Source organism: Bubalus bubalis, chromosome 22 (assembly GCF_019923935.1).
Source record: "Bubalus bubalis isolate 160015118507 breed Murrah chromosome 22, NDDB_SH_1, whole genome shotgun sequence".
Taxonomy (NCBI): domain Eukaryota; kingdom Metazoa; phylum Chordata; class Mammalia; order Artiodactyla; family Bovidae; genus Bubalus; species Bubalus bubalis.
In genome coordinates this window covers 39,931,594-39,957,816 of record NC_059178.1, presented here as the reverse complement: position 1 = coordinate 39,957,816, position 26,223 = coordinate 39,931,594, and the positions used below count along the sequence as shown (strand labels likewise).

General features: G+C 41.1%; 1 protein-coding gene across 28 annotated transcripts in view; it reads right to left on the bottom strand.

Annotated features, from left to right (window-relative positions):
- Positions 1-17,164: 17,164 nt before the first annotated feature.
- DTNA (dystrobrevin alpha) overlaps positions 17,165-26,223 on the bottom strand; it is a 454,458-nt gene continuing 445,399 nt past the window's right edge. For 17 of the 28 annotated variants that reach the window (XM_025273381.3, XM_025273382.3, XM_044934684.2 and 14 more), the window contains one exon: positions 17,165-18,250. In XM_025273381.3, coding sequence (XP_025129166.1) covers positions 18,110-18,250 — 141 coding nt within the window. In that variant the 3' untranslated portion in view covers positions 17,165-18,109. Of the gene's footprint in view, positions 18,251-19,986; positions 20,815-24,283; positions 24,333-26,223 lie in introns of those variants that run through there. The other 11 variants (XM_025273393.3, XM_006059116.4, XM_006059121.4 and 8 more) reach the window with 2 other exon arrangements.

The window sequence follows — 26,223 nt, the reverse complement described above, 5'->3', positions numbered from 1 at the left end:
ATGGGGGACACTTTCAGGATTCCAGTGTGAGATGCCAGAAAACACTCTCCTTGCCACAAACAGGGCCAGAATTTGCTTTAACATCCTTTCTTTCTACTCTAGGAAGTGGGACCAGTTTAGGAAGCTGTAAAGCAAATCACCAGGGATTTGGGGATGTGGATCCAGCTGGTAGCTGAACCCAAATTTTGATCAAAGGAATGCTTTCTGCGGGTGAGGAAGCCCTAGGGAACTGAGGTGGAGGACTCTCTGCAACAGAGAGATGGTTAAAGAAGGCAGGTAGCTAGATAAGGGGCTTCCTGGGTGGCTTAGTGGTAAACAGCCGCCTGCCAATGCAAGAGACAGCAGATGTGGTTTAGATCCCTGGGATGGGAGGATCACCCTAGAGACTACAGACTCCAGTGTTCTTGCCTGGGAAATCCCATGGACTCGGGAGCCTGGGTGGGGTATAGGCCATGAGGTTGCATAAAGTCAAACATGGCTGAGCACACACATACACAAACACAGCTAGATAGGAGCAGAGAAAGATGGGTATGGGAAACCATGCAGCTTGTAAGCAGCAGGGCTCCTTGAGCAGACAAAGAAAATCAGGAACCTTAAGGCAGACAGGAAATCACACATTTTGGGATGATAAGTGTCCTGGGGACAGACAAAGAAAGGAAGAGAAAGGCAGGAATCTCCAGCATCTGAATGTAACCTTTTGCTCATTATGCTCATATTACAGTAAAATTAGCCTAGCAGATAAATTCTCATCATACAGCTGTGCCATGAACTGCCAATAAAGACTAAATAACAACAAAAGCCCCTCTTCCCCTATGGAAGTTGGAGCTGGGATGAAAATCAGGGAATATGACCCCTAAACCTTCCCTTCCCTATGAATTTTCTGCCCCTTCCTTTCTGCACCCCACATAACTGGCTTGCCAAAGAAACCAGTGTAGCTACTCACCTGAGACACCAGCACTTCCCTTGAGAGTGTGAGAGTGTTAGTTGCTCAGTCATGTCCGACTCTTTGCGACCCCATGGACCATAGCACGCTAGGCTCCTCTGTCCATGGAATTCTCCAAGCAAGAATATTGGAGTGGGTTGCCATTCCCTTCTCCAAAGGATCTTCCTGACCCAGAGCTCGAACCCCAGTCTCCTGCATTGCAGGCAGATTCTCTACTGTCTGATCCACTAGGGAAACTCCCTTGAGAGTGTCATATTGCTTAAACGAATTCTGGCTTTACTTTCTCCACCTCCTCATCTTGTCTCTGAATTCTTTCTGCAATGAGACAAGTACCTACGCCCCACCCTGGGAAGAAGACTATGAAGTGCAAGGTTAGGGAAGACAAGAGATTTTGAGATTAAAATTTGAGATTGCTTTGCTGGGGGTGGTATTTAGGGAAGGAAATGTAATTAAAAGATCATAATCTTAATCATTTTAACTCTCTTATATTGCTACCCAGAGAGAAACATTTTGTCTTATTTAACTAAAGAAAAAAAAAAAAAAAAAACACCCTCTATCCATTTCTCCCAGGTTTTTCGCTAAAAAAAATATTCCATAGAACCTGACAGAGCAACCCAGAGCAAAAGCAAAGGCTCACTTCAAGGATGATGGTAAGGATGGTACCCATGGTTTGGGTTCATAGACAAAGGGGGTGTGAAGAGGATGGAACGAGTAGGGATTTCAAAGGAGAATTTCTAAGAAGAGAAAGAAGAAAGATTATAGGAAACTGCTGGAAGCACAGAATCAAATACAAGTGTCCAGCAGGGAACCTGGGAAGTTTGTATTCATCACCAACATTCCTCTCCCTTGATTTTTGAAACTATTTACCATCAAGTTGAATTTAATTCGAATTTAGGTTATTGTGGGGACAAAAATGAGGTTAGTTGTATAGGGCTCTGATTTTCCCTTTTTGCATGAACACTGTTCATACAAACAACACAAACTGAATTTACACATTAGATCTGTGGGAACAATTTTGGAAGAAATACATGTTGACTTTTGAGGGTATTTTTTCACTTCAAAATGATACGTCAGGGATATTTCTTGCATTCCTAAATGAATGCTGTTCTCCTGAAAATATCCTCTATTCTCTGTTTGCACTGTTATATTTTCTTTAGTAAGTGCAAAAGTCATAGTCCCAGAAATGAACAAAATTAGGCTGAGTGTAAAAGAAAGTGTTTAGAAAACAAAGAATTCTAATAAAAAAGAAAATTTAGATTTCATCAATTTTTTCCTCCTTTAGACTGTTGATGTCAGGGCTGGAGTTCTGAGTTGTTACCCTTCCCTGTTAATTATAGGCCTTGCAGAAGGAAAATTTTGTTTACTTATTAAAGTTTTCTAGGCCCAAATACATATTAAACCTGTATTACCAATGATGACAAGTGTAGCAAATATTCAGATTTTGTTTTCTCATCCTCTTCTGACATTTTGTTTTGAAAACTAGAGTTTTATCTACAAGTAATCATTTTTTTCCTGCTCAGACCTTTGAAGACAATGAAAACTGAGGAATCCTAGCTCATGGCTATGGTTTGGGACCTGCTGCTTTCTTTTGTTCAGAAAATACTGTCTGAGAAATAATTAACAGAGTATTTGTAAACTATACACAGAAGAGCAATTTGCTTGTCAGTGAAGCTCTGGTCCACAGTTCATTAGATGCATGTAGAAACTACAGCTTTCCTTTAATTCCATCAGTTTCGGTTTGCACAGAGAAAGTATAGAATGTGTAGGCAGAGGATGCACATATTTTAATAACAGCAGCTTTTAATTTCTCTCTTTATCTTCATGAGCTTAATGTATGGATATAAAGAATTTCTAACAGTAAATGATCTTTCTAATGAAACCCTTCATTTAAGGATCTAGTGAGCTGAGTTTTAATTAGGCAGGATGCTGGTTTTTTTTTTTTTAATATTTCAATGTAATTTTGATGCATAGCATTCTTTGCATTTGTGAAATGAATTATTATGATTCTACCACAAATGCTGAAAGAAGTGGTAGAATTATAAAGAATGCCTTCTTTAAGGTGCATTTAGCCTCTTTAGAACTAGTGAAATATTTTTGAGTTTAGATTAATATGAGAAGGACAAATATCAATATATTCCACTGAAACAAGCTATGAGACGTTCCTGATGGTCCAGAGGTTAAGAATCCGACTGCCAATGCTGGAAACACTGGTTTGATCCCTTGTCTGGGAAGATTCCACATGCCTTGCAGCAACTACTCCCATGAGCCACAACCACTGAAGCCCATTCGCCCTAGAGCCTGTACTTTGCAACATGAGAAGTTACCACAATGAGAAGCCTGAGCACTGCAACTAGAGAAAGTCTGTTCAGCTATGAAGATCCATAAATGAATAAATAATTAAAATAATTAAAAATATTAAATATAAATAATTAAAATAAAATAAATATATTAAAATAAAATAAAAATAAATAATTAAAAGAATTAAAAATATTAAAAGAAAAGATGATGACTGCAGCCATGAAATTTAAAAAATGCTTTCTCCTTGGAAGAAAAGCTATGATAAACTTAGACACGTATTAAAAAGCAGAGACATCACTTTGCTGATAAAGGGCCATATAGTAAAAGCTATGGTTTTTCCAGTAGTCATGTATGAATATGAGAGTTGGACCATAAAGAAGGCTGAGTGCTGAAGAATTAATACTTTTGAACTGTGATGTTGGAGAAGACTATGGAGAATCCCTTGAACAGAAAGGAAATCGAACCAGTCAATCCTAAAAGACATTAACCCTGAATATTCATTAGAAGGACTGATACTGAAGCTGAAGCTCAAATACTTTGGCCACCTGATGCTAAGAGCCAATTCATTGGAAAAGACCCTGATTCTGGGAAAGATTGAGGGCATGAAAATGGAACAACAGAGGATGTGATGACTGGATGGTGTCATCGACTCAATGGACATGAGTTTGAGCAAACTCCAGGAGATGAAGGACAGGGAACCCCGGCATGCTACAGTCCATGTGGTCTCAAAGAGTCAGACACGACTTTGCAACTGAACAAAAGAAAAGAAACAAGCTATGGATGACAGTGAAATTGCTTACAGCATCATGGGTGCTAAGTGTCATGTTAATTTTTGTTGATTATCCTTCACAACATATTTGAGAAGCGGCTGCATTATTGTTTCGTATACTTTAAGTGTTGTCCTGTTTTATCAAGTTTTCCAAGATTGATAGTGCAAATAAAAGAGAAAAAAATTGCTCCTATTACAAATAAGTGAACAGAGAAGTAAAAAAGCAAATAAGTTGAATAAGTGAATGAATATATAAATAGAGTGTACACTGAGAATGACCTCTTTAGATAATTCTCACAGTGACTCAGCTCTCATAATGTCAAGGAGAAGGAGTTATAGTTTGGCACAAAGTAGTTGTTTGAACTTGAAGAAGAATAAATGTGCTCTTTCTGAGCCTTGATGTGGTTTGTAAACACTGTTTTATCTCTTTTTCTTCTTATTCACATAGTGTGCTCTACCTCTGTGAACATTAGATAGAGTAAGGTGACTTGGCTTGAACATAATTAGGTGACTTGGGCTTGAATCACAGTTTTTCCACATTATTAGCATGGCTGTAGCAATCACTTCATTCTTCTAAGACTCAATATTCTTATTTGTAAAATGGAGATTACAGTAATCCCCATAAGGAAAATTTTGATGATTAAGCCTAATGTATATTACAGTATACTGTGAACTGCAAAGAACTATAGAAATAGGAGGAATTGTCATGTGTTGTAAATATTACTTTGTTCATACAGACAAAATGTGAAGTGCCAGATTAAGTGGGTGTTAAGTCCATTATTTTATTCTATTTTTAAATTTATTAACTTATTTATTTATTTTTAATTGAAGTATAGTTGATTTACAATGTTGAATTAGTTTCAGGTGTACTGTGTACATACATATGTGTATATACATGTATATCTAAAGAATATGTATATTCTTTTTCAGATTCTCTTCCATTATAGGTTATTAAAGGTATTGAATATAGTTCCCTGTGCCATATATTAGGTTTTTGCTGTTTATTCATTTTATATATATTAGTGTATATCTGTTAATCCCAAACTCCTAACTTATCCCTCTGTCCCCACTTCCCACTTCGGTAACTATAAGCTTGTTTTATATGTCTGCGAGTCTATTATTTTATTATTGCTACAAATTTGGAGGCAATAGAAATCTTAAAATAAATGCCACTGTGTTTATACTGAAATCATTTCTCTTAATAACTTGCTAAGCTTATCTAAGCAAATAATTAGAATGAGAGATTATGTTATATAAATAACAATAACTAAAATATTAGTGTAAAATTTTGAATCCAATTCTCCCCCTTGAGGTTAAAAATTAGCAAAGAGAATCCTTTGTGATATTTCAAGGAAAGAGTAAGAAATAAGTACCCTCAGTATTTATGTGCTTCTACTACATGAAAAAGCAAGAGAGTTCCAGAAAAACATCTATTTCTGCTTTATTGATTATGCCAAAGCCTTTGACTGTGTGGATCACAATAAACTGTGGAAAATTCTGAAAGAGATGGGAATACCAGACCACCTGACCTGCTTCTTGAGAAACCTATACGCAGGTCAGGAAGCAACAGTTAGAACTGGACATGGAACAACAGACTGGTTCCAAATAGGAAAAGGAGTACGTCAAGGCTGCATATTGTCACCCTGCTTATTTAACTTATATGCAGAATACATCATGAGAAACACTGGGCTGGAAGAAGCACAAGCTGGAATCAAGATTGCCTGGAGAAATATCAATAACCTCAGATATGCAGATGACACCACCCTTATGGCAGAAAGTGAAGACGAACTAAAAAGCATCTTGATGAAAGTGAAAGAGGAGAGTGAAAAAGTTGGCTTAAAGCTCAACATTCAGAAAACGAAGATCATGACATCCGGTCCCATCACTTCATGGGAAATAGATGGGGAAACAGTGGAAACAGTGTCAGACTTTATTTTTCTGGGCTCCAAAATCACTGAAGATGGTGACTGCAGCCATGAAATTAAAAGACTCTTACTCCTTGGAAGAAAAGTTATGACCAACCTAGATAGCATATTCAAAACCAGAGACATTACTTTGTCAACAAAGGTCCGTCTAGTCAAGGCTATGGTTTTTCCAGTGGTCATGTATGGATGTGAGAGTTGGACTGTGAAGAAGGCTGAGCGCCAAAGAATTGATGCTTTTGAACAGTGGTGTTGAAGAAGACTCTTGAGAGTCCCTTGGACTGCAAGGAGAGCCAAGCAGTCTATTTTAAAGGAGATCAACCCTGGGTGTTCTTTGGAAGGAATGATGCTAAAGCTGAAACTCCAGTACTTTGGCCACCTCATGTGAAGAGTTGACTCATTGGAAAAGACTCTGATGCTGGGAGGGATTGGGGGCAGGAGGAGAAGGGGACGACAGAGGATAAGATGGCTGGATGGCATCACCGACTCGATGGACATGAATTTGAGTGAATTCTGGGAGATGGTGATGGACAGGGAGGCCTGGTGTGCTGTGATTCACGGGGTCTCAGAGAGTCGGACATGACTGAGTGACTGAACTGAACTGAACTGAACTACACAACTTTGAAACCTTGAAGTGGAGCTTCAAAATAGGCAATGCTTGGGGAGGAGGTGACATATCTGACCTGACAGCTTCTTATTTGGGCTGACATGATTGCACTGAGACACATACCTGTGTAAATATCTGAGACATTTAGTCAGTCATGGAAGAGAAGTGGAGGGCTGTTTTAACTGCTGGATGGGAAAGAGTAAAAAGCCCACCGAGTCCATCTACTTAAGTCAACTATTGCTACCATTAAGTGACATAAAGCCAACATGATAAACACCAATTTAAAAACAGTTAAACCTACTAATACAATGAATTAATGAAGTGGATAAATCATCCACTCTCTCCAGCTGTGTCCCTTAAAGAGCTCACGATTAAGCTACTGTTTCCCAAACAAGTAGAAACCACCGAGCACCTCCCTCATCAAACTACCCTGGGGCTTGGTCTGCAAATTCCAAGTTTCATATACCACTCCTCTTTAGTTTCAACAAACAAATCCTTCTGCAGCAGTGGCCCAGGAAGGGGAAGATGGCCTGCTCTCAAACCCAAAGGGACACTCGCCCCGCCTGCGGAGCGAACTGGGTAGGGGTGCGGCAGAGAAGGCTCTGCTCAGTGTCCCAGCATCTGGCTCAGAAACACTGAGACCATTGTCTTTAGAGGCAACAAAAAGGGTTGTTGAAAAACCAAGCTTTAGTAGAAAGCCAAAAATCTGTGCTTGTCATTTTGTGTTTATTTGGCATTCAAGTATGGCAGCCATTCTCAGCTCTTGTCGCTGTTTATGTTTAAAGGAAGGCTCATAGCCACGGAATGGGAGCCAGCTTTCAAAACCTCACTCTGAAAAAAACAAAAACAAAAAACCCTCTATCATTTCTACTCTTGTGTCATTTGAGTTCCTGTTGAAACTTTGGGACTGGTGAGTGGCAGGTCAGCAGGCTCTTTACCTTCTCACCGTCCTGGGCAATTCTCTCACAACAAGATACACATTTGTGTTTACTTAGAGGAGGGAGACAACATTCCTTTACCATTGGGTCAGATTTTCCTGTGTGCTTTCTCTTTTGTGGTTCTAGTTGGGCTGTGCTGTGCTTAGTCGCTCAGTCGTGTCTGACTCTTTGCGACGCCATGGACTGAAGTCTGCCAAGCTCCTCTGTCCATGGGGATTCTCCAGGCAAGAATACTGGAGTGGTAGCCAGTACTCTTGCCTGGAAAATCCCATGGATGGAGGGCCTGGTGGGCTGCAGTCCATGGGGTTGCTAAGAGTCGGACACAACTGAGCGACTTCACTTTCACTTTTCCCTTTCATGCACTGGGGAAGGAAATGGCAACCCACTCCAGTGTTCTTGCCTGGAGAACCCCAGGGACGGGGGAGCCGGGTGGGCTGCCGTCTATGGGGTTGCACAGAGTCGGACACGACAGAAGTGACTTAGCAGCAGCCTTTCCCTTCTCCAGGTTTCTAGTTGGGCAGTTCCTGTCAAATCTCAGGAGGACGAGGAGAGTAATTACTGTGCAGTTTACTTCAGCTTCTTGGTTCACAGTGACATGGGGCCCCTGGTTTATGGGAAACCAAGCTAACCTAATCTTGAATGTTAGAGGAAACTGCTGCAATTCTGTAACCTTTAGCCTAACTGCTTGATTGAATGAGAACTGGAAGGGAGTGTCCAGCGTGGGGCTGGTAACATGACCATAGGCAAGGGTCACTACATGTTAATTGGTGTGTGTAGAGCAGACCCCATTTTTCTATGGTTATCAGTTGAAAAATATTGTCTGTTGAAATGAACCAGTGCTCTTGACTTTTTGGAATAGGTGAAGGGAACTGATCACAGTTAAGTTCTCTGAATATAAAAGGAATTCAGATAAACTGCCAGGATTGGTGTGTGATAGAAATACCTTATAGTCACTCAGTCATGTCCAACTCTTTGTGACCCCATGGACTATAGAGTCCGTGGAATTCTCCAGGCCAGAATACTGGAGTGGGTAACCTTTCCCTTCTCTAAGGGATCTTTCCAACCCAGGGGTCGAACCCAGGTCTCCTGCATTGCAGTTGGATTCTTTACCAGCTGAGCCACAAGGGAAGCCCAGGAATACTGGAGTGGGTAGATTCTCCCTTCTCCAGCAGATCTTGCCCACCCAGGAATTGAACTGGGGTCTCCTGCATTGTAGGTGAATTCTTGACCAACTGAGCTATCAGGGTAGAGTACATTTTTAAACAATACTTTTCATTCATATTACTATAAATTATTGCATGATTATATTTATATTTCATAATATTACTCTATTTGATCACACAGTAAATCTATAAAGATATGAAAATAGGCATATGTACTCTTAATGAGAATTTGTTTCAGAATGAGATGGTAAATGAGCTGCCTAGAGTTAAATACCCCAGACTGATACCCTGGTCTCTTGATTCCCAGAGACATTTTATTTTATTTTATTTTTGTGTTTATTTGTACCTATATTTTATTTTAAATTTTTCTTTTTTTAAATTTTATTTTATTTTTTAACTTTACAATATTGTATTGGTTTTGCCATATATCGAAATGAATCCGCCACAGATATACATGTGTTCCCCATCCTGAACCCTTTTCCCTCCTCCCTTCCCATACCATCCCTCTGGGTCGTCCCAGCCCCAAGCATCCAGTATCGTGCATCGAACCTGGACTGGCGACTCGTTTCATATATGATATTATACATATTTCAATGCCATTCTCCCAAATCATCCCACCCTCTCCCTCTCCCACAGAGTCCAAAAGACTGTTCTATACATCAGTGTCTCTTTTGCTGTCTCATACACAGGGTTATTGTTGCCATCTTTCTAAATTCCATATATATGCGTTAGTATACTGTATTGGTGTTTTTCTTTCTGGCTTACTTCACTCTGTATAATAGGCTCCAGTTTCATCCACCTCATTAGAACTGATTCAAATGTATTCTTTTTAATGGCTGAGTAATACTCCATTGTGTATATGTACCACAGCTTTCCTAGATGTCCATCAGCAGATGAATGGATAAGAAAGCTATGGTACATTTTATTATTTTTCAGTGGATCATCTGACATCATATAAAGTTGACAGCCAGCCAGAAGATAATGATTCAACAGTTGGAATACAATAAAATGACTACATGTTATCCTGAGAAAAATCTCTAACTAAGGTCCTGGTTGTTCAGCTCACCCCAGTTCTGACCTGGGAAAAGAACAAATGCTGGGGAGTGTCATCACTTCTTCCTGTGGATTCCAGTAATAGACACAGGCTACATTCCTCTCTATGCTTCCCCTCCTCCCTCTTTGCTTTTGGCTATTAAGACTGATTTTCACTTGACTTCAGTCAAGCCCTTTGCTTAATTATGTTTTGAATTAACTTAGGGTAAAGTCTCTCTTATCCATCAAACCCTAACTTCAAAGGAGCTACATTTCCTTAAGCCACTGTTTTGTAGGTGACAAGCAAACCCAAATGTTATCTCTTTTCATTCTAATTAAAAATGTGCATGGTAATGACCCATCTCTTTCAAAAGTGGTTGTTGGAATTCCTAGCCCAGGTTGTTGTTGAGTTGCCCTGTCGTGTCTGACTCTCTGCGACCCCACGGACTGCAGCACACCAGGCCTCCCTGTCCCTCACCATCTCCCGGAGTTAGCTCAAGTTCATGTCCACTGCATCAGTAATGCCATCAAGCCATCTCATCCTCTGATGCCCTCTTCTCTTTCTGCCCTCAATCTTTCCCAGTGTCAGGGACTTTTCCAATGAGTTGGCTGTCCACATCAGATGACCAAAATACTGGAGTTTCAGCTTCAGTATCAGTCCTTCCGAAGAGTATTCAGGGTTGATTTTCCTTAATCAGATTTCTTCTGATTTCAAGGCTGCAGTCAACATCTGCAGTGATTTTAGAACCCAAGAAGAGGAAATCTGTCACTGCTTCCACCTTTCTCTCCTTCTATTTGCCATGAAGTAATGCCTAGGTAATGCCTAGGGCTTCCCTGGTGGCTCAGAGATTAAAGCATCTGCCTGGAATGAGGGAGATTTGGGTTTGATCCTTGGGTCGGGAAGATCCCCTGGAGAAGGAAATGGCAACCCACTCCAGTACTCTTGCCTGGAGAATCCCATGGAGGGAGGAGCCTGGTAGGCTACAGTCCATGGTGTCGCAAAGAGTCGGACACGACTGAGCGACTTCACTTCACTAATGCCTAGGTAGCTCACTCAAAATCCTTTTTTCATCAAATTTCTGAAGACTCAGTGACAGGTGCTGAACAGAGTAACTAACAATAGGATCCTATGAAATCTCAGTTAGCCAACGAGGTGTCTGAAGTGTAACTACTGTGTGAATAAAATAGACGTGTTTTAGGTGATGAAGAGACTGGTGGCTTCTCACACCTCAAGGAGTTATTCAGTAAATATTTGTTGATGGTAAAGAGCATGACTGGAAATGTGTCTCTTTGGAATTTTATTTTCTTTTCCCAAACATTTACAAATGGATATTTTCTGGGATGTTGACTATAAATATTTAAGAGACTCAATGAAAGGCGAGTTCTGAGCACTTCTGGCTTCCAACCTTTTGTCTGTTTTCCAGTAAGGATGTACAGTAATCCATTTCAGACTCTGGCTTTCGTGGATTTATACCAGGCTCTCCTGGAGGTAGGAATACCAGGGCAAGAATGAACCAGATTGTGATCTTTGTGACTGGCAGTCTGACATCACTTGTAAGCTCTGCCAAAATTCCTTCGGAAGCAGATGTTCCTAGAGGGGGAATGGTAATCATTTATCCTCTTACATTTGTTCAGTAAATGCTGATTTGTGGGAAATACAAGGATTTAGGTTATGGTTACAAATAATTCACAAAGGATGTATGTTTTTTAGAGAGAATAAACAAGATTATTCCAACAATTTTTTTTTCCTCCTTCCCAGAATTTCTCATATTTTAATGCAAGCTTTCCCATTCAATTACAGTCAAGGGAGGACTTGTCATATATTTCTCCCCCTTCCCCAGTGTAACAGCTCCCATGTCAATCTGTGGGTAATTTACATATCTTAGTAATGTTTTCTAATCGTTAGTTCCACATTGAAATATAAACTCCAGGCCCTCTTCTTTATATTGTAAATGCTCTCTTTCAACCAAAAAGAGTGAAATTAAAACATAAAGCTCCAAAAGGGTCAGGTCTGTTGATTTACAAAAAAAGAAAACTGTGGGTTCCTTGTAAGCTCTGTGATTACAGTGGCCTTTGACTGCTATTAAGTGGCCTTTGGTTGCTGTACAGTGGCCTTTGGGGCTTCCCTTGTGGCTCAGACAGTAAAGAATCTGCCTGGAATGCAGGAGACCCGGGTTTGTTCCCTTGCGGGGAAGATCCCCTGGAAAAAGGAATGACCACCCACTCCAGTATTCTTGCCTGGAGAATTCCATGGACAGAGGAGGAGGTTGGTGGGCTACAGTCTATGGGGTTGCAGAGAATCAGACACGACCGAGGGACTAACAATTTCACTTTCACTTTGGTTGCTATAATGAATGGGTATGTATCTATATATGTATCAGAAGACTATCTCCACTGATACAAAAGTACCAAGATTTTTAATATTTTTTTGCATTCAAGGAATACATACTATTTGTACATAAAGCTAAGTAAAACTGATGTAAGACTGATTTATACTTATGTAAGTCTACAGCCAAAATTTCTTTATTGGCAGTTGCTATTGAACTGAATGAGTAATCGACTACCAGTGAGGATGAAAGTTCAATCCGAGGTGAATTTGAGGTAACTGCTGAAGCAACTCACACAGGAAGTCGTGGGGCTTTTCTTGTAATTTGTGGTGTGTTCTCAAGTTTTCTGGGTCATCAGAAGTTGCTTATTATATATTTCAAAACTTCATATATTTAGAGAGTTAAAAAAGAGTATATGTTAGAACTAATTTCTTCTGGAAATTGTAGGCTAGGACCATTCTATAATGATACACAGAGCTTCCTAGGTGGTGCTAGTGGTAAAGAACCTGCTTGCCAATGAAGGAGACATAAGACACTCAGGTTCAATCCCTGGGTTGGGAAGATCCTCTGGAGGAGGGCATGGCAACCCACTGCAGTATTCTTGCCTGGAAAATCCCATGGACAGAGGAGCCTGGTGGGCTATAGTCCATGGGGTTGCAAAGAGTCGGCCATGACTGAAGTGACTTAGCAGGCAGGCAACATTCATAATGATATGTAATTCCTGCTCCATGTTCGTAGCTATTCTAGAAATATTGAGGTGGTACTTTTTATTATTTGTTATTATTTAAATTGAAATATAGTTGATTTACAATGTTGTGTTAGCTTCTGGAGTACAGCAAAGTGATTCAGTTATATGTATGAGGTAGTGCTTTTTAAGTTGAGAACAAAAGCTTTTACAGCTTGTACCTGATTCAATAAATAGAAAAATCTCTAAGAGGCAGATTGTGGGTTTCCTCTGTACAGTCCAACCTTATATGCTTATTTCCAGAGTCTGTTCCAACACTCACATCTCAGTGGAGAGAAGGGATAGAACAAAGAAATGGTGAAAACAGGACTGCCTTAGGCCCCTCTCTCTGAACTCATGTCTAAAGAATTTGATTCCGCTTTTAGATGAACTGAAAAATATCCTCTCTTCAAAGAAATGGGAGGTCAAGTTAAAGGCCTGGTCAAAACCCATGGGGTCGCTAAGAGCTGGACAACTTAGCAACTACACAACAACAACAAAAAAGAATTAATCACTGCCTTAAAAAAAAAAAAAAGAAGTTCATAGTCAGTTATGCCCAAATTCAACTTGATTTTTGCAGACTCTCCTTAGCATCTGGATGTTTGAACAAGTCTTGTCTATAAGATTTCTCATTTCAGAAATCCCCAAGGTGAACAAACCCATGGGTGTTCTCACTGTAGTGAATTCTGAAGCTAATATTATCCTGGTGGGGCATCAGAAGGTTCCTCCTAAACATGAAACTTTTGATTAGAATGTGGCTTTCCTCATAGCTCAGTTGGTAAAGAGTCTGCCTGCAATATAGGAGACCTTGGTTCGATTCCTCGGTTGGGAAGATACCCTGGAGAAGGGATAGGTTACCCACTCCAGAGTTCTTGGGCTCCCCTTTTGGCTCAGCTGGTAAAGAATCTGCCTGCAATATGGGAGAACTGGTTCGATCCCTGGGTTGGGAACATCCCCTGGAGAAGGGAAAGGCTACCCACTCCAGCATTCTGGCCTGGAGAGTTCACAGTCCATGGGGTCCCAAAGAGTTGGACAGGCCTGAGCGACCTTCACTTTTGATTAGGAAGGTACATTCATGGTAGGAAGGTACATCCATGGTAGATAAGCCTTTTTTGTTCTCTAAATGTCCCACAGTGGGAGAATATCTTACTTGCTTTACGGTGCAGGGGCTTGTTGCAGCCTGATGCATGAGTGGTCTCTTCACTTGCTTTCTTGGGAGACCGGTTCCTTCATTTGACCGGGACTGCAGCGTTTCTCAGGACTCTAGGCTTTCAGTGCAAAACTGGGTCAGTCTCAGGCAAACTGCTGACTCTGAGGAGTCCTGGCTCTGTTATCAAGTCTTTTTGAAACTGGGAGGTTGGAATACAAATCAGTGTCTCCACTTCTCAGAACCGAGCGTCACAACCACCTGGCTTTGGAGCACAAGCCCTGCCCCCTCAATCTCCTACTTCCGGTGCTTACCAGAGTCTATTCCGGATCAATTTTCATCTCTTCCAAAGCGTCCATTAAAAATCCTGGCTGTGACTCTGGATAATTAGGAGAGTAACCTGCGGAATGGTGTGCCTTCCTTATTTTTAAATATCTTCTGTATTTATTGCCTAACTATTGTACTTTTCGCTCAGCATTGGGTTCAGTGATGTTCTATGATAGTGCAGACTTTCCTCACCACCAGTGTGGAGTCGGGAAAGATGAATAGAAAAGCAATTAAGTGGGACTGGCCAAAAAGTTTGTTCCGGTTCTTCCATAATAAATTTGTTTGGCCAACCCAATACAAAGCTTAATCCTTTCATCAGGCCAGGCTAAGAAGAGGCTATAGTGTTGGAATAAATTTTGTTAGTTTTACACTTCTCACCATTACAGATTGCAACTGCATGCTTAAAATTTTTTTAAAGGTTATACTCCATTTACAGTTATAACAAAGCATTGGCTATATTCCCTGTGTTGTATAGTACAATCTTGTAGCCTATTTTACTCCCACTAGTTTGTACCTGTCGTTCCCCCACCTCCATATTGCAACCCCTCCTCCCCACTGGTAACCACTGGTTTGTTCTCTGTATATGTGAGCTGCTTCTTTTTTGTTATATGGACTAGTTTGTTGTGCTTTTTAGATTCTACATGTAAGTAGTATTGTACAGTATTTGTCTTTGACTTATATCTCTTAGCATAATGCCCTCCATCTATGTTGCTGCAAATGGCAAAATTTCATTCTTTTTATGGCTTAGTAGTATTCCACTGTGTATATATATATATACACCACATCTTTAAAAAAAATTAATTTATTTTAATTGGAGGATAATTACTTTACAATCTTATGGTGGCTTTTGCCATACATTGACATGAATCAGCCATGGGTGCACATGTGTGCCCCCATCCTAAACCTCCCTCCCACCTCCCTCCCCACCCCCATCCCCCCTGGGTTGCCCCAGAGCACCGGCTTTGCGTGCCCTGCTTCATGCATCGAACTTGCACTGGTCATCTGTTTTACATATAGTAATATACATGTTTCAATAATGTTCTCTCAAATCATCCCACCCTCGCCTTCTCCCACATAGTCCAAGAATCTGTTCTTTGCATCTGTGTCTCTTTTGCTGCCCTGTACATAGGATCATCGTTACCGTCTAAGTTCTGTGTATGTGTGTTAATATACTGTATTGGTGTTTCTCTTTTTGACTTATTTCACTCTGTATACTAGGCTCCAGTTTCATCCACCTCATTAGAACTGACTCAGAATGCATTCTTTATTATAGCTGAGTAATGAGTAATACTCTATCGTGTATATGTAGCACAACTTCCTTATTCATTCACACATCTTCTTTATCAATTCATCTGTTGATAGACACTCTGGTTGCTTCCATATCTTGGCAGTTATAAATAATACTGCTGTGAACATTGGGGTGTATGCATCTTTTTGAATTAATTAAAAAAAATATGCCCAGGAGTGGAATTAGTGAGTCATATGGTAGCTCTATTTTTAGTTATTAAGGAAACTCCATCTTGTTTCGCATAGTGGCTGTACCAATTTACATTCCCACAGTGTACAAGGGTTCCCTCTTCTCCACCTCCTGACTCTGTGGTTTTTTAGAAAAAAAAAAAAATTGAAGACTGTCCTTTATACCACTAATGTTCATAGTACAGAGACCCTCACAATGGCTTGAAAAATGTCTTTGCTGTTGAACAAGTATGGTTATTTGTAGTGAGAACATTGAGAACTAGGCAGTTAAGTTGCATTTTACACAGAGTTTTCAGTATTGTATCTTAGCCTTTGTTTAGGTTTTTTGGTAAAATTATACCCTTCCTATTATCCTACTAAAATATTTGAGCCCTTCTTCATCAAAGAAGCATCTTGGATCTCTTTGCAATAGGGGGAAATATTATTCTTTTCTCATACTAACCTCCCCTCAAAGCAGCATTTTAAAAAAAGACTATAAAGGATTTTGTATTTCAGAGGATCATTGTTCCCAAGTTGGCTATGAACCAGGGAAAAAGTTCTTGCCCCAGGCTTCTCCAATGTTTGACAACCAGACCTGCCCCACTGCTCCTGACTATGCCAATGAAATCTTAGGGGAACGTTTTGGACGATGGTGATTCTTGGTCAGGATCTGACATCTTAGAAAAAAAAAATTGATTCTGAAAATTCTTTTTCATTTTTCCAGTGCCTCCCAGTTTTTCTTTACTTGCTCAGATAATATTTAGAACACATAATTTGCAAAGTTTAATATGTGTTGCTAGGGCAATCAGAAGACAGCAGTAGAAATTAAACCAACGCCAAGGAATTGAGAGCACAATTCCTTGGATGAATCTTGGTCTCGTCTGATGCAAGATCTACTGGGAGTGAGGCGAAGGCTCCATTGCCCTGGATAGAGGGAGAAGCCTAATTCCTGCAACTCCTCCGAAGAGCGCACCATCTTCTCAGAAGTGGGAAATTTCTTGTGTTTTCCCCTCTGTTTCTTGTTTGATGGCATGCCTAGTCTACTTCTCATCTCAGCCTGGTCTGCAGATTTTTTCAGAACAAAGGCAGCACCGTAAGTTATACATCTGGATGACTAAGTACTCCTCAAATGCATAAAGTGAGGATCAAATGTAAATGAAACAGGGTTTTTGAAAGTTGTAAAGGATTACACAAACGTTAGTTGTTTTTTCCCAACATTTGGAATTTGGGGAAGAAAAGAAAGAAGAGGAAGAGAAAAAAGGAGAGGGAGTATGGATTTTTGATCTTAATCATAACAAGGCTTTCCATGAGCAGCAGAATAGTATCTCAGTTTTAAAAAAAACTGCATCCTCAAAGGCAGGAAAAGGTGAAATATTTGACCTCAATTGCTTGATCCTCAATCAGCAAAAAGTCCAAGCTTCACGCTCCAAACACTGACTTGTCTTTCTTAGACTAACCTCATGTTGTTTTAGGGAACATTCATTGAAACAAAAGAACAAAATACACAAGATATAGTGTTTTTAAAAACATTTTTTAATGAAGAAATAATTCCATTCCAAAATATAGACACACAATTAAATAGTTTAATCACTTCAAAATATAACATGTCCCCAGGAGGTTCCAACACACACACATACACACAAAACAATACTTAACAGCAATACAAAAAACCCATACAATAGTAGTTTTGTTACATACCCATGAATGTTGTGACATCTTTAGTGTCTCTGAATTGGTTACTTCAAATGGCGTCAAATTACAGTAGTCATAATTAAAAATGTCTTAGAGTTAATTAGCCTCAGGATATGATACCTCTGACTTTTTTTGTTTTTTTCCCTCTTTTTGGTTCAAAGGTAAAAATGCCCTTTCTTCTGAGGACATGGAGTTGTTTGTGCGGAATCGAACCAAGGTGACTGCAGCAACCAAAGGCTGCTGGATCTACAACGTCTACCTACAGTTAACAGCCAAGAACTAATGAGGATGGACAAAGATGATCAAAATAAAAGCAGACATCAGTGCTAAATTATGATGCAACAGTTTGGCTCATGCATATAAGAAAATACATAGTATATCACAACAAAGGCCACACTCTTATGTAGTTCAGTTCACATTACTACTTACAAATGAACCTTCCCTGTCTTATAGCAGATCACTCGAGAATCCATTTTTCACAATCTCCAGCACATCTCCCTCTGACCAACCACATTTACCCCGACTTCCGTCCTGACCAACCACAACTGATTCCTGAATCCCCTACAGTAGATTTCACCCTCCTCCCTCCCTCCGTTCACATTAGCCGTGGGGGAGGGTTGGCTGTGTTAGACCAGTGCTCATTAATAGGGCATCACCTCTAATGGAGATGGATGTGCAATTCATCGTGGAACAAGAAAGAAACAACCCTCGCCAGACAGAACTGTATGTAATGGACAGGACAGGTGACACCTGCTGGGTTTGCACTTAGAACAGGCCCCAAAAGTAGATTTGGAGAGCCAAGGAAAGAAACCCGCCCAAAAACACGAAAACCCAAAATAACGCACGCCATTTTGTCTCGTTTACAGGACAGGGGTGCTTGAGTCTGGTCTCAGGGCTGACGTGGAGCTAAGAGAAAGAAAAGGTGGCTGGTTAGTCAGGAATCGGTCAATGGCAGCAGTTTCCAGAGTCCTTGCAATGACTTCGTATGATGGGATCGACAACCGTGTGATGGAATTGGCAACGAACACTATGATGAGGGAAGGTTACCCACAGAACAATCCAAACCTTAGACAAACATTATGATGCAGAAACACAAAATGATAACATCTGTCAGCTCGGTCCAGGTAGTGGCTGAACGCCACCTGCAGGGTCAGGGTTCTGAGACTGAGAACTGCCCAGCTATGATTCAGAGCCAACAGCTATGTAGGTAGCTGGGATGTAGTGGTTTTAAGTACTGAGTATGAGGCACCAGTGGCCACCTGCTCTATCTAGAGAGGTATGGGTTCACAGAGGATGGGCAGAGGGAAGGAGATGAACATTAAGATACACCAACAAAACCTGCAATAACATCCCTCTGTGCAAAGAAATCTGAGAACTCTGCAGTTGTGTTCCTTTGGTGTCAGCCTGTTCTCAGGGGCATTTGTCAGGCTGGCTCTCCAGGGAAAAATGATTAAGTACATCAAGGGGCAGAATGTGCTTCTTGCTAATGCCAACCAAGAGCTTTACTAACCCCAAGGCAAGCGAATTTGTTCCTGAGGGCAGTCAAGGAGGTGGTGTCTGACCCAACTCAGAGATGGGAGCATCTGAGAGCCCTCTGGAAAGGAAGAAGGAAGAAGTTGGGATGTCACTTCTCAGCGGGGCACCCACCAACTACCAACTCTGTGGGGTGGGAGAAAGCTTCTGCCAACCCTGGAAGCAAAATTGAATCGCTCAAACTTTGAGGATGACTCAGAACCTTTCTTGCTTATTCTGAGTAAGGCCTTTTCAGAGATTTTATTACACAACTTTCTTCTAAAGCAGTGGTTCTTCAGCTTCTGCATGCATCAGAATCACCTGGAAAGTTCAAACACTGATGACGGGGCCCCAACCCCAGAATTTCTGCTTCAGTAGGGCTGGGGTTAGGGCCTAAGAATCTGCATTTCTAATAAACTCCCCAGGTAATGCTGGCGCTGCTGGTCCAAGGACCACATTTCAAGAACCACTGTTCTAGAATGATGTTCTCTTCTTTCTTTTAAATGAGAAACAGGAACCCAGAGAAGCTGCCAATTTAAGGATAATGTATCTACTATGTTGCAGGATTTTTATTTCATCAAATCTTGAAACAAGTAGAAGATTATTTTCTTTTCATTTCCCCAGAATCCCTAAGGGAGGTCTTTGGTGCTCCCCAAAGAGGGCCCTCAGAAAGGACCATCAACAGAGTCATTCATTCTCCCTTCCTTGACAGTTCTTTTGCACATCAGCTTTTCACGGAGTGCAAGATCCCAGCTCCACTTAGGAAAGCCTGTTTCCTCTCACGTGACCACAGGAGGCTGCATGCAGAACACCAGGGAGCCAGCTAAGGCAAAACACATTCAGAAAGAAAAGGAGAGCGAACGTTTGCAAGCGCACTTTAAGCCTGTACATTTAAAGCTGAAAGGCCTCCAAACGACCTGATGGGGAACCGGTGGATGAGCAGTGCTGTTAGAAACATGCTCCCTAAAGCTAAACCGAAAGGAACCAGCCGTGGAAGAGCAGAGATAACTTGAGTCCACTGGGGGATCTTATGGCACCTGTGGTTTATAAACAGCTTTAGTAACGAGTATTTCAAAACAGAGTTCACAGTTTTTAAGAAGATCTGTGCTGATTTTAAAAACTAGATTCTATATAATTTGAATGTTGCCTTTTTTTTTTTGGAATATGATCTCTATTTGGAAAAAAAAATATTTACACTAAATTCTATGGCTGACTGGTTAAGAGTATCTTGAAAGAAAACAACCCCAAGTTGGAAAGAAGCCACAGAGACTGGATTCTCCTGATGGGTTTGGTTCAAGCCTCTGCTTTCAGAGACTTGGAGACAAGTGCAGACCATGCAGGCCAAGGACCCTTCTTGGCTTTGGGGCTCTGAGTCTGTACCCTCAGGAACCAAATCCTTCGGGCTCAGTGAATAACTGCAAGTGGTTGTTTTTTTTCCAGTTGCTGTGGAAAAAAAAATGTACAGTGTATATAATCAACTGGTTTGCTAAAATCTCAGAGAATTCAGAAATTAAACTCCTAGCTATAAACAGTATTAGTAATGTCGTTGTAAACTGACCAGGTTCAATATCATGTGCAAAGGTAAGATGCTTGTTAATACTGCCATTGCGAGTAACAGCAGCATGGGATTTCAGCCTGTGTTTTCATTTCGAGGGATGAGCCATATTACAGAAGATGTAGCTGATAAGTTAGCTTTGAACAGAAGTCTTATTTTTTTTTTTCCTTCTCAAAACACACGTCTATGAACTACAAAACTTAGAACAAAAAGTTAGCTGCACTATAGTCGGCAGAACACAGTCTTTAGGGGGCGGGGGTCTGTCGGGAGTGGCTGCATGTGGTGGGTCCTCTCTTCCATGAGCTGAGGCTGCTGCCAGGCTGCCGTCTTCTCCTCTGGGGGTGCAGCTCTGTCCTTCATCACCAGCTCTCCTGTTACTTGCATCTGTCTGACTATAGCTTGCCTGGGAATAAGCAATGTGTAATTTCTTTTTTAAAGATGGAAACTGTTCTCTAAATTAGAGTTATGAAGCTTAGAATCCTCCCTTCCCCCAACCCCGAAACACACACACACATACACACACTCCTTTCTTCCCCTGACAATCAGGAATGACCGTCTTGGGACACTGGGCTACTGCACCTTCTGATAGAAGACAGGACAAGAATCCTCCATGCTGAGACTCCTGCCTAGTGGGCACCTAAGGCATCTGGAAGGTTCAAGCAACATAAACAGAAATATCTGTGTTGTCCTTTGGACAAGGAGACGAAAGCACTGACTCACCATCAGAATGCCATGCTAATTTTGTTTTTGTTTTTGCCATGCTAATTAAAAAAAAAATCCACCTTTGATCGTCCATCCTCCAGTTTCTGAAGTTAGGATGTGGCTGGCCAAGGTGAGTGGAGTACCATGTGGCCAGAGGGATGGAGAAGGGACCAACCTAAGATTTGATGGGCCAAAATGGAACCATGGTGGACTCTAATTCGGGTGCTAAGCTTTATGTGTACCGTTTTTTCCCACGTGGCTAGCTGAAAAGCAATAAAACAGATTTCTCTTGATAACTTTTGTTAATGTGTTGGTAAGTGCATATTTATCTTCAAAGAGGCCTAAGGATTTTCTTGAGCAGAGGATGGATCTTCCATGTTTCTGGTGTTTCACCTTTTGCCCCTTAGTCATGTAGGGCTCCAGAGAAGGCAATGGCATCCCACTCCAGTACTCTTGCCTGGAGAATCCCATGGATGGAGGAGCCTGGTAGGCTGCAGTCCATGGGGTCGCTACGAGTCAGACATGACTAAGAGACTTCTCTTTCACTTTTCACTTTCATGCATTGGAGGAGGAAATGGCAACCCACTCCAGTGTTCTTGCCTGGAGAATCCCAGGGATGAGGAAGCCTGTTGGGCTGCCGTCTATGGGGTTGCACAGAGTCGGACACGACTGAAGCGACTTAGCAGCAGCAGCATGTAGGGCTCTGCTTCATGGATGCCTAATTGACTTTGAGCTGATGAAATCGACTTTCAGACCCTTGCAGAAGAGATGCATATATTTTGGGATAATTTTTGGTCTTGCAGTATAGCCAGAAAGTTCAAGTGAATAGATTTCAACAGATAACTGTTCTACAATTTCAGCTGTCTTTCTTGGTTTCATCAAGAAAAATTATAGTAGGGTAGAACTAGCTGCAAGGATGAAAAGCTACTAGTTCCTGCAGTGTTCCAGATCTTAAATTAATTTTGTCTGACTTGGTGATTTGGTGACAGACTGGTTTATATTTAGAATCCTGTGGAAGGCCATCTAGGTAGGTAAGGATGCGGTAAGTAGCAGAGGTCACAACTGTTTTAAGTTTTACTGGAAATAAAATTTGAAACAGAAGATTAAAATCTTTGGCATTTATGGACAAGAACCAAATACTGCTTTTTATCTTGGTTTATGTCCAGGGCTGGGGCTTCCATTGTGGCTCAGTCGTAAAGAATCCACCTGCCAACACAGGAGACATGGGTTTGATCCCAGGGTTTGGAAGATCCCCTGGAGAAGGAAATGGCAACCCACTCCAGTATCTTTGCCTGAAAAATCTCATGGACAGAGGAGCCTGGCAGGCTATAGTCCATGGGTGGCAAAAGAATTGGACATGACTTAGCAACTAAATAAAAAATGTCAAAGGCATTTTATTAGGCTTTTTAAAGAAGTACATTTTTATAAGAACTACCTACTGATGTTTAAATAATGTGCATAACAAAAATGATCAAATTGCTAGAGTTCAGAGAAAGAAAATGCTATGAAAGGAAACGTCTTGCTCCTCTGGGAAAGTAACTGGAGTGAATATTTTCAGAAATTGCTCTTGGGAATTTTTCACTATAGTCATGATGAATCAGGAGAACTTGTGGTGCAGTAGGCTCAAGTCCAGGGGAGACAGACTAAAATGTACTCAATAAGATCTTTCCTTTTATACCCAAAGGGCCTCACAGCTCAAAAAATATATTTCATAATAACAATTACACCTTGATTTTTACTTGCTTCATCTTAACCTGAGGACGGAGACAGGAGGTCAGCAGTGTTTCAGCTAGAATATATTCATTACTAATTGATATATCATTTAGAAGACATATATTCCTTTTTCAACTTAGCAGCCAGGGTTGAGTTTCCTCTCAACTGTACTGTAGACTTAGGAGATTCCATGGGTGGGAATAGACTGAAGAACTAAAATAGTTACAAGTCCTTGGTCTTATGCAGTCATGACTATGAGAGGTGTATTAGCTTTGAATTGTAATGTGGGACATCTAAATGGCCATGAGCTGGAGCCAGAGAAACCATCAGACTCATGGGACAGTGTAGCTGAAGGTGTGTCAAATGTAGCACAAAGCTGAATCCCAACCTTATTCACCTAAGTAGAGACAGCAAGCTAGTTCTGAGTCTTGGGGGTTCTTATACACTCACACAATAATCATTGTTACTCCCAGGGACTGAACTGCTTCTAAAGCACTGAGCAGAGGGCTAGGCATGTATGTGTGTGCTCAGGATGAAATGATAATGTGTCTGCCACTAGGTTAAGCTGTAACTTGGTGTATCCCAGGGAGCACAGCTCCTCTATGAGGTAGGTATTCTGATACATGTTGTACAGTGGGAACAGAGGCTCATGGAAGTCTAAGCAAGTTTTCAAGGATTATGCTGCTAGGATTTTATGGAACTCACTTTTGAAATCAGTCTGTTAGAGTCCAGATCCTAAGCTTCAGACCACTATAGTCAAGTGGTCCTTGCCAATCAAATGCTAGTCTCTTTAAATTAGAAAAAAAAAAAAAAAAGCTACTGAGAATTTCCCATGTATTTAGGTAAATCTCTGAAGGTGGGGGATCACAAGCCACAGAAAAGGTATTTTAAATTAATTTATATCTTGCTGAATTCCATGATGGGTGTGAATTAGCTGTTCCAAAAGCATAAGGCTGTGGAAGCTTCCCTCTGTGCTTTGTTTCTCTTGTTTTCTTTAGTGATTCATGTTCTTGATTTCACTGGTTAAGGTGCACACTTTGATCTTTTGGGGCCTAAGTACAGCAGGACTAAGGAGCTGACTCATTTCTGCAAGTGCTGAGCAAGCTTGCATTTTTCTCTCTCAAGTGCCAGAGAGGTTGAAACCTTGGATGCAGTTATGGATCAGCAAATTGGCTTTATAGCCGCACATTTCTGGGGCATCTTTGGGTTACAGAAATTCCTCTGCCAGTTTTCCTAATTTATAGAGTAAAAAGTGAACTCCCAAGGTTGTCTGCCAAATCACCACTGGACTAGAACGATATGCTTCATGGCCCAGGATGATTCTTTGCTATCAGCAGGGGAAGAGGATAGTTTACCATAGAAAAACCCCAAGAGATAGTGATTGTGCATGTAGGTTACAAGTGATCAGAATCCAGGGTACAGTGACCACATTTCCTCCTAAATAAGTGGATACTTACTTGAGAGGAGAGTGATAAAAGGCTATTGCATTCAACCTTGCAAGCTGACCTGCGGGTGACAAAGGACACAAACAAGAAAGGTGACATGTCAAGTCTGTGATGCAGTCAAGCTGGTGAATTATTTGGTTGGAAGCCATGCAGAAAGATAGATAGAGAGAATCCAGGGAACGCAAGTAACTTTCTGACCCATCCAACAGCTCATAGAGCAGTCAAGGAAAAACCACTTCAACCTTCTCCAGGGCATATAACACATGGACCCATTACAATCTCTTCGTCCTTTTCTTTGTCTTTTCTTTGAAGTCACTGGTTGTAGTGAGGAAAGGCAAGAGAGAGAGAGAAGGAGCTTAAAATCTACCAGAGATGGCAGGAACTCCAATGGAAGCTGATGCTGTTAATAGAATTTCCTTTCATTTTGCTTGTATCAGGTTAAATCTCTAGTTCATTGAAATAAATAAAAATCTAATACCTTATATGAAATGATTCCTTATCTTAAAAAAAAAAAAATTAGAATTTCAGTTACGGTTGTCACCAAAATCCAGAAACTAATGTGGGCTCCCAGAGGGAGGTCTAACAGGTGCCTCTAACAGCATGAACCAGAATATTGATTATTTAACCACCTCTCTCTCTCCTTCTGTGCAGCAGGGCCAAAAGGAGATATACGTAGGAATGCCACCCCTCAGAGTTCCCAGAGACACCCTGGGGCTTCATCCGGGCAAATTTCCTCTTGTGGACAGGCCATAGAAGTTGCGAAGAAAAACGTCCTCCCTGGTGTACACTCGGGGCAGGTCTGATTATGCAGGATTCAAGTACGGCTTTACATATCTGGTCCCTCTTTGTTTATCTAGGCCTACATTCTGAAGTTATTCTGAAACACAACTGTTTTGGAACATTCCAAAGAGGCAAAACTTCTGTTTTATATTGTCAAGGTGGGGTTAGTAGGCTTCCCTCTTGCTCTGTTTTTCTTGGGAAAATATTTCCAAGCAATCTACAGATGTATGAGTAGTAGATAACTTATTTTATCTGCTATTCTTTCTTCCAATAACAGAGTAAGAGAGAGCTACTGCTCCAAAGATGGTGGAAAAAACTTATCTGGATATTGGACAGAAAGCCTGACCTGATAAAAATAACCCACTGGGGCCTCGTGGGGGGCAGTAGGTCTCAACCATCCAAACACCCCTGTCCTCCCAGAACCCCGGCAAGATGCAGGGAGGGGAAATGTACAAGGTAAATAAACAGGGGAGTAGAACAATCTCCATGGGAAAATGCATTCCTGTAAGGATAATATTCTCCACTGCATGTGTTATGTTGGGTGAATTCTCAGGTGGATGATCATGCTATCCAGGATATATGACAGTCTGTCCAACCACACCCTGCTGAATGGGGGCCTACAGTTCCCCCAGCATTTCTAGCTGAGGTTTGTCACTCTTTGACTTCTTAACATTTGATACGAGGCAGGCAGGGAGGGAAGTTGAGGACAAGTGATTCAAGAACAGAGGTATACTTAGGCTTAGTCAATTTCCTTGTGCCCTGTGGCCCACCCAAGGGCATAGAATCCCAGAGTATTCATGGGGGACTGGTTCCAGGATACCCCCATCCTGCAGATGCCAGCATCCATGGATACTCAAAGTCCCCTCCAGTTGAGCCTCAGTATCCACAGATTCTGAATCTGCTGATATGGACAGCCAGCTGTATCTTTTCTTAAAAAGTGTTTTCCTAATGATCTTGGAGGGTCATGAACTATTCATCACCATGGAAGGCCTCTTTTCATTTTCCAGCTCAGAATTTATAGGAATACATGGTGAGTGACAGCTATAAGAAGCATTAAACCTTTTCCTGTCTTAGAATTCATGGGCTAAGGGGTATTGTCAGAATATTCCAGAAAGGGAGGGTGGAAGGAAGGAGAAGACACCAAGTTTTGGAATAATGTGAAAGATCCAGCC